Consider the following 9,891-nt stretch of genomic DNA (forward strand, 5'->3'; position numbering starts at 1 on the left):
GTTTCCTGAGTTGTTAATTTGACAGATAGTATATAATTTCACTCATATATGGAATCTGAGAAACTTAACAGATGAACATAGGGGAAGGGAAGGAAAAATAAGATAAAAACAGAGAGGAAGGCAAACCATAAGAGAGTTAAATACTGAGAAAAAACTCAGGGTTGATGGAGGTAGGCGGATGGGGGAAATGGGTGATGGGCATTAAGGAGTGCACTTTTTGGGATGAGCACTGGGTGTCATATGTAAGAGATAAATCACTGGGTTCTATTCCTGAAGCCAAGACTATACTGTATGTTAACTAACTTGAGAATAAAAAATAATAAAATAAGATAAAATAAAATAAAATATAAAATAAAATAGCTTCTTTCTTTTTGTATGTGGGGAAATTAGAGGGGAGAATAAACACACTCTAATTTAGAATTTCATTTCTTTACAACTTCTATCTCAGCTGAAAAGCCAGGAATGGCTAAGGAAAATAACTCTTTGACAACTGAGTTTATCCTCATAGGATTTACAGATCATCCAGTGCTGAAGATTCTCCTGTTTTTGGTGTTCTTTGCCATCTATCTAATCACCATGGTGGGAAATCTTGGCCTGGTGGCACTGATTTCTATGGAGCATCGTCTTCACACACCAATGTACATCTTTCTGGGCAACTTGGCTCTAATGGATTCCTGTTGTTCCTGTGCCATCATCCCCAAGATGTTAGAGAACTTCTTTTCTGAGGGAAAAATGATTTCCCTTTATGAATGCATGGCACAATTTTATTTTCTCTGCCTTGCTGAAACTGCAGATTGCTTTCTTCTGGCAGCAATGGCTTATGATCGCTATGTGGCCATTTGCAGCCCACTACAGTACCATACCATGATGTCAAAGAAACTCTGCATTCAGATGACAATAGGGACCTTCATAGCTAGTAACCTGCATTCCATGATCCATGTAGGGCTTCTGTTAAGGTTAACTTTCTGCAGGTCTAATCAAATTGACCACTTTTTTTGTGATATTCTTCCACTCTACAGACTCTCCTGTACTGACCCTTATATCAACGAACTAATGATCTATATTTTTTCAATGCCAATTCAAATCTTCACCATTGCCACTGTCTTGTTCTCTTATATTTGCATCCTTTTCACAATTTTTAAAATGACATCAAAAGAGGGGCGAGGTAAAGCCTTTTCTACCTGTGCATCCCACTTTCTATCTGTCTCAATATTCTACATTTGTCTTCTCATGTATATTAGACCATTTGAAGAAGGGGATAAAGACATACCAGTGGCAATTTTTTATACAATTGTAATTCCTTTATTAAATCCTTTTATTTATAGCTTAAGAAATAAGGAAGTGATAAGTGGTCTTAAAAAATGTATGAAGAATTATAATATTGTTAAATAAACTTCATCTTCTATGGAAAACTGATTTTAATTCATTAAACTGTTTTATAGAAAAGGGACAAAGAGAAAGTTGTATTTATATGAAATACTAATCTCTAAATCATTAGACTGTGTTTGCTAAAAGATATATAAATGTAATTTCAAAGTTGTCTGGCATTATCTTACTGAAAATTCCACAATTACCAGAGTAAATCAGGAGAAAATCCAATAGTAACTTTCATTACCAATTGTTATTACTCTCACTGAATTGTGTCAGGCTATTGTTCCAAACCATAATAAATAAACATAACATCAAGTTTAAGTGTCTAAATGTATAGAACAGTCACCTTTATTCATCTTGTCTAGTTAATGGAGGACATTATATCTGATCTTATGTAGAATGTTTGAAATATTAAAAATTTCCTGGCAGGAGAATAAAATACGAATTGCTATTCAGAAAAATGACCTTAGAGATACATGTAGGTTAGTCTGGGGGGAGAGAGGCTAGAAGCAAACTAATTGTAGTTGTGTATATTTAAAATAATGAAGTTTGATCTAGAAGACTCCAAGAATGGGAAAAAATGGAATGAGAAGGAACACACATACAGTCACATATACATTTTGTAGAACAGTTAATGATGAATTATAACAAGTTGGCTATAACAGATTAAGATCTACTTTAATTTTTAGTATAATTAAGTTTCTTTATTTTTTTAAAGAATAAATCATGTTATGTATTATGGAATATAGAATAACAATTTACATCTCTCTGAGATGGAGATGTGCATATAAGAAGTTTGTTGGAGTGGAGGAGTGGCCAAGATGGTGGAACAGCATGGAAGTTTTTTTGTGTGTCTCTAGTCCCTGAGATGCAGCCAGATCAACACTAAACCATCTTGCACGCCTATAAAACTGATTTGAGGATTAACACAACAATCTGCACAACCTGAACCACAGAACACAGCAGGTACATGGGGCAGATAGGTAAACTAGGGGAGAGAAAAGCCAGGGAGGGCAGGGAGCTGTTTTTGCTTGTACAGAGAGGATGGAGACGGGGGGGAGGGGGGAATATGGGGAAAAACACCCCCCAAAAGCAGCTGGAGAGAAAGTAGAAAAGTGGAAACAACCCCAGGGACTGAACTAAAAAGGGAGAAAGGAGAAAGGAGAGGGTTTAACTTCCATTAAGACTCTGTAAACAGGGGGAATGCAGAATCTGAAACTTCACAGCTCCATACTTGGCAGTGCTCTGGTGGGAGGGGCGAATCCCCAGGATTAAAGTGAAGTCTGGGGGTCTTCAGGCCACACAGGGAGAGGCAGTTCCCTTGCTGGGAAGACATCTGGTAGAGGCTGTGTGTGCCACCCCCCCTGCCCCCACCACAGGCAAAGACCCCAGGGGACCCAGGAAAACAACCACATTTGCTGGTCATTAAGGGTGAAGCCTGGTGCCAGATGTGTGTTGTGATGTTCCATAATCCCTGAACACAACTGCATTCACCTTTTCTGGGGTAGGCTGGCACCCAGCCACAGTCTCTGGGCATCAGCAGTGGCATGGTCCCGTGAACATTCCTGGGTGCAGCAGGCATCTGGCCATTGCTCAGTGAGACCCTCCTACAGAGGGGTAGAGCAGGTCAAAGCCACAGTCCCTCAGAAGTAAGGGGTCAGGAAAAACAGGTGAATCTAAGATAAAACTCAGGAGGGAGGTGCTGCCTGGGGTTGGTCATGGACAGTGTAGGAGTGGGGAGTGGACAGAAGCCAGAGACAAGGGATGGGTGTGTGATAACTGATCAGGGAGAACAAAGTTCCAATACTAGAGACTGGATAGCTGGGTGACGCAGTTTTCACTGCTCCCACGCATGCACATACACACCTACAAGCGCCACAACAATCCACCCCAGTCAGCTAAGCAGCGCCATCTAGTGGAGAACAGAGATGTTATACTAAGCCCCACCCAACTGGGCCAACCTTGCTCTTTAGGAACACCACAAATCTCTCCACCTGCTTAGTTTACAGACTATAAAGTGCTTCATAGTTGACTTCTAGGGGAAACCGATGTAATTTCAATCGTATTTCAGTCTGTTCACTGGTCCATCTATTCAATTTCTTTTTCTTTTCTTATTCTTCAATACAGAAAGAGGAAAAAAGTATTTTTATTTTCAATTTTTATTAAAATATTTTTCTTTAATTTTTTTCTACTATATTTTTTACTTTTCTGTAAATTTTTAAAATTCTATTTTATTTCAATCATTTCATTTTATTCTATTTCATTGTATTCATTTTTTCAAATTTTCAAACGTTTTCCTTTTTTTTCCTTTTCTTATATTTCCCTTTTTTCTCTAATCTATGAAGCTCCTTTCAACAACCAGACCAAAACACACCTAGGATCTAGAATCATTTATTTTATTTTTTGTGTGTTTTGTTTTTAATTTTTTTTTACCTTATTAATTCCTTTTCTTCCTTCAAAATGATGAAATGAAAGAAACACCCCTAAAGAAAGAACAGGAAGAAATGACAGCAAAGGACTTAATCAATACAGATACAAGCAAGACGTCTGAACCAGAATTTAGAATCACAATAAAAAGAATAGTAGCTGGGGTTGAAAATAGATTAGAATCCCTTTCTGTGGAGATAAAAGAAGTAAAAGCTAGTCAGGATGAAATAAAAAATGTTATAACTGAGTTGCAATGTAGAATGGATGCCACGGTGGCAAGGATGGATGAGGCAGAACAGTGAGTCAGCAATATAGAGGGCAAACTTATGGAGAATAGTGAAGCAGAAAAAAAGAGGGAGACTAAGGCAAAAGAACGCAATTTAAGAATTAGAGAAATCAGTGACTCATTAAAAAGGAAAATATCAGAATCATAGGGGTACCAGAAGATGAAAAGAGAGAAAAAGGGTTAGTAGCATTATGTGTGCAAATCATAGTGGAAAACTTTCCTAACCTGGGGAAAGACAGAAACATCAAAATCCAGGAAGCACAGAGGACCCCTATTATATTCAACAAAAACCATCAACAAGGCATATCATAGTCAAATTCACAAAATACTCAGGAAAGAATCATGAAAGCAGCAAGGAGAAAAAAGTCCTTAACCTGCAAGGGAAAACATATCAGGTTTGCAGACCTATCCACAGAAACTTGGCAGGCTGAAACAGAAAAATATGCAACCAAGAATTCTTGATCTAGTAAGGTTGTCTGTCATCAAAATAGAAGGAGAGATAAAGTTTCCCAGACAAACAAAAATTAAAGGAGTTTGTGACCACTAAACCAGCTCTGCAAGAAATTTTAAGGGGGACTCTCTGAGGGGAGGAAAGATGGGAAGAAAAAAAAAAAAGACCAAAAGCAACAAAGACTGGAAAGGACCAGAGAACACCACCAGAAACTCCAACTCTACAGGCAACACAATGGCAATAAGTTCATATCTTTCAGTACTCACTGTAAACGACAATGGACTAAATGCTCCAATCAAAGACATAGGGTAACAGAATGGATAAGAAAACAAGATCCATCTATATGCTGTTTACAAGAGACTCACTTTAGACCTAAAGACACCTTCAGATTGAAAGGGGATGGAGAACCATCTATCATGCTAATGGTTGCCAAAAGAAATATGAGGTAGCCATACTTATATCAGACAATCTAGACTTTAAAATAAAGACTGTAACAAGAGATGAAGGGCATTATATCATAATTAAGGAGTCTATCCACTAAGATCTAATAATTGTAAACATTAATGCTCCAAATGTGCTAACACCCAAATATATAAATCAATTAATCACAAACATAAAGAAACACATTGATAATAATATCATAATAGTAGGGGACTTCAACACCTCACTTACAACAATGGACAGATTGTCTAAACAGAAAATCAACAAGGACACAATGGATTTGAATGACACACTGGACTGGATGGATTTAATGGATATATTCAGAACATTTCACCCTAAAGTAACAGAATACACATTCTTCTCAAGTGCACATGGAACGTTCTCCAGAACAGATCACATATTGGGACATAAATCAGCCCTCAGCAAGTACAAAAAGATTGAGATCATACCGTGCATATTTTCAGAACACAACGCTATGAAACTCGAAATCAAGCATAAGAAAAAAATGTGGAAAGATAACAAATACTTGGAGACTAAAGACCATCCTACTAAAGAATGAATGGGCTAACCAAAAAGTTAAAGAGGAAATTAAAAAGCACATGGAAGCCAATGAAAATGATAACACCACAGCCCAAAACCTCTGGGATACAGCAAAGGCAATCAGAAGAGGGAAGTATATAGCAATCCAGGCCCTCCTAAAGAAGGAAGAAAGGTCTCAGATACACGATCTAAACTTACACCTTGAAGAGCTGGGAAAAGAACAGCAAATAAATCCTAAAACCAGCAGAAGACAGGAAATAATAAAGATTAAAGCAGAAATCAATGCTATCAAAACCAAAAAAAAAAAAAAAAACAATAGAACAGATCAATGAAACCAGAAGTTGGTTCTTTGAAAGAACTCACAAAATTGATAAACCCCTAGCCAGTTTGATCAAAAAGAAAAAGAAAAGAACCCACATAAATAAAATCAAGAATGAAAGAGAAGAGATCACAACCAACACATCAGAAATACAAACAATAAGAGAATATTATGAGCAATTATATGCCAATAAAATGGGCAATCTGGAAGAAATGGACAAATTCCTAGAAACATATACACTACCAAAATGAAACAGGAAGAAACAGAAAATCTGAACAGACCCACAACCAGTAAAGAAATTGAGTTAGTAATCAAAAATCTCCCAAAAAACAAGAGTCTAGGGCTAGATAGCTTTCCAGGGGAATTCTACCAAACATTTAAGGAAGAGTTACCTATCCTCTTGAAGCTGTTACAAAAAACAGAAATGGAAGGAAAAATTTCAAACTCTATGAAACCAACATTACCTTGATCCCAAAACCAGACAAAGACCCCCCTAAAAAGCAGAACTATAGACCAATTTCCCTGATGAAAATGGATCTTCAACAAGATTTTTGAACAACAATCTTCAACAAGATATTAGCCACCTGGATCCAACAATACATTAAAACAAATTATTCACCACGACCAAATGAAATTTATATGTGGGATGCAGGGCTGGTTCGATATCCACAAAACAATCAATGTGATACACTACATCAATAAAAGAAAGGACAAGAACCACATGATCCTCTCAATAGATGCAGAGAAAGCATTTGACAAAATACAACATCCTTTCTTGATAAAAACCCTCAAGAAAGTAAGGATAGAAGGAGCATATCTCGAGATCCTAAAAGCCATATATGAACGATCCAATGCTGATATCATCCTCAATGGGGAAAAACTGAGAGCTTCCCCACTAAGGTCAGGAACAAGACAGGGATGTCCACTCTCGCCACTGTTATTCAACATAGTATTGCAAGTCTTAGCCTCAGCAATCAGACAACACAAAGAAATAAAAGGCATCCAAATTGGCCAAGAGGAGGTCAAACTTTCACTCTTCACAGATGACATGATAGTCTTTATGGAAAACCCACAAGATTTCACCAAAGAACTGCTAGAACTGATCCTGAATTCAGCAAAGTCGCAGGATATAAAATCAGTGCACAGAAGTCGGTTGCATTCCCATATACCAATAATGAAGCAACAGACAGAGAAATCAAGGAATTGATCCCATTTACAATTGCACCAAAACCCACAAAATACCTAGGAATAAATCTAACCGAAGAGGTGAAAAATCTATACACTGAAAACTATAGAAAGATTGTGAAAGAAATTGAAGAAGACACAAAAAATGGAAAAAAAATTCCATGCTCCTGAATAGGAAGAACAAATATTGTTAAAATGTCAATACTACCCAAAGCGATCTACATATTCTATACAATACCTATCAAAATAACATCAGCATTTTTCACAGAACTAGAACAAACTATCCTAAAATTTGTATGGAACCAGGAAAGACCCCAAATAGCCAAAGCAATCTTGAAAAAGAAAACCAAACCTGGAGGTATCACAATCCCAGACTTCAAGCTGTATTACAAAGCTATAATCAAGACAGTATGGGACTGGCATAAAAACAGACACTCAGAAAAATGGAACAGAATAGAGAACCCAGAAATGGACCCACAAACATATGGCCAACTAATCTTTGACAAAGCAGGAAAGAATATCCAATGGAATAAAGACAGTCTCTTCAGCAAATGGTGCTGGGAAAACTGGACAGAGACATGCAGAAAAATGAATCTGGACCACTTTCTTACACCATACACAAAAACAAACTCAAAATTGATGAAAGACCTAAACATAAGACAGGAAGCCATCAAAATCCTAGAGGAGAAAGCAAATAAAAACCTCTTTGACCTTGGCCACAGCAACTTCTTACTCAACACATCTCCAGAGGCAAGGGAAACAAAAGCAAAAATGACCTACTGGGACCTCAAAAAAGTAAAAAGCTTCTGCACAGTAAAGGAAACAATCAGCAAAACTAAAAGGCAACCAACGGGAGAAGATATTTGCAAATGATATATCAGATAAAGGGTTAGTATCCAAAATCCATAAAGAACTTACCACACTCAACACCCAAAAAACAAATAATCCAGTGAAGAAATGGGCAAAAGACATGAAATAGACAATTCTCCAATGAAAACATCCAGATTGCCAACTGACACATGAAACAATGCTCAACATCACTCATCATCAGGGAAATACAAATCAAAACCACAATGATATAACACTACACATCTGTCAGAATGGCTAACATTAACAACTCAGGAAACAACAGATGTTGGTGAGGATGTGGAGAAAGAGGATCTCTTTTGCACTGCTGGTAGGGATGCAAACTGATGCAGCCACTCTGGAAAACAGTATGGAGATTCCTTAAAACATTAAAAATAGAACTACCCTACGACCCAGCAATTACACTAGTAGGTATTTATCCAAGGGATACAGGTATGCTGTTTTGAAGGGGCACATGCACCCCAATGTTTATAGCAGCACTATCAACAATAGCCAAATTATGGAAAGAGCCCAAACATCCATCGATGGATGAATGGACAAAGAAGACATGATATATATATATATATATATATATATATATATATATGCACATACATACATACATAGTGGAGTATTATTCAGCAGTCAAAAAGAATGAAATCTTGCCATTTGCAACTACATGGATGGAACTAGAGGGTATTATGCTAAGTGAAATTAGTCAGTCAGAGAAAGACAAATATCATATGACTTCGCTCAGATGAGGACTTTAAGATACGAAACAGATGAACATAAGGGAAGGGAAGGGAAGCAAAAATAACATAAAAACAGGGAGGGAGACACAACATAGGGGACTAAAATATGGAGAACAAACAGAGGGTTGCTGGAGGGGTTGTGGGAGGGGGGATGGGCTAAATGGGTAAGGGGCATTACGGAATCTACTCCTGAAATCATCGTTGCACTATATGCTAACTAACTTGGATGTAAATTTAAAAAATAAATAAATAATTTTTTTAAAAAAAGCAGTTTGTTGGAGAATGTTCTCAGGCTCAATAATTATTTATGGGAGTGAAGGAAGTAAGACTGGGCAGAAGGATAGGTTGGCTAGAGTCACAACAAAAACCTTAGCCAATCTGGTGGAGAAGAGGGGGTTTGGAATATCCCTTCAAAGTTCTCATGCCTAAGACAGGGACATTAAATTTATCCTTTCCATGGAACAGTCATTAAATGTAGGCTGCCTCCAAGTAAGGCACATGACCTTCGTAAGACCATTACCTTAAGCTAAGGATACTTCCAGAATAAGGATTCAGCTAAGAACTATCAGCTAGTGGCACTCTTACTGCTGGGGAAATACACTGAATCTGGGCTGTGAACCACAGATCCATTACTGGCCACCTTTTATACTGTTCAAAGCTGCTTATTTCTTATAATCAATTCTGGGGAAAGAACCACCAGGATTTGGGTCTTTTTCTTGTCCTGGAGAATCTTACAAGGTGAAGGTTAATGGGACACCTGCAGTTCCCACTGTTGCAGCTGGTCTCATGCCCACACTAATGTCCATCTTCTACCTCTTGATTCCCTTCACCTTTGCCTAGTACCTCTACTGGTCCTAATATGGCGGGATGATTCAGAATCAGATCACCAGGGAATCTGAGCCTTTCACACCATGTCTTTTTCAGTTCTGCTTGTTGTATTTGTGTATTTACTGTCAAATTGAACAAGGAAGTACCAGCAGATGCCTATGGACCACCTCAATGCCAAACATATTTTTCCTGCTCCCACCTCATAATAGCAGCCTTATCTCTTCCTGATAACAGGGTCAATTACTCCTATAATCTTAATGGACTCCTTTCCTTGCCTGTTAGTCTCTTGGAAAAAAAAGAATCTAAAGTGACTGGGTAGGGAGCTGAAACTATTCTGTATAATGGGATTCTTGTCACATTCTCTGGTAAGAACATATAAGAACATATAGCCTCTGAGAACCAGGCCCTCTAAACCCATACAGCTCAGAGATGAGGAAACAAAATG

The 9,891-nt window shown here is 37.7% G+C and overlaps 1 protein-coding gene across 1 annotated transcript; it reads left to right on the forward strand.

Annotated features, from left to right (window-relative positions):
• Positions 1-462: 462 nt before the first annotated feature.
• On the forward strand, positions 463-1,392 carry LOC102950248 (olfactory receptor 5K4-like). Its single transcript, XM_007095940.2, has one exon. It carries the CDS (start codon positions 463-465, stop codon positions 1,390-1,392), a length of 930 nt encoding a protein of 309 aa, XP_007096002.2.
• Positions 1,393-9,891: the final 8,499 nt, after the last annotated feature.

Source organism: Panthera tigris, chromosome C2, assembly GCF_018350195.1.
Source record: "Panthera tigris isolate Pti1 chromosome C2, P.tigris_Pti1_mat1.1, whole genome shotgun sequence".
Classification (NCBI taxonomy): Eukaryota; Metazoa; Chordata; class Mammalia; order Carnivora; family Felidae; genus Panthera; species Panthera tigris.

Excerpts from the sequence above, each read along its gene's own strand:
- LOC102950248 (XM_007095940.2), top strand. The coding sequence starts at position 463 with ATGGCTAAGGAAAATAACTCTTTGACAACTGAGTTTATCCTCATAGGA.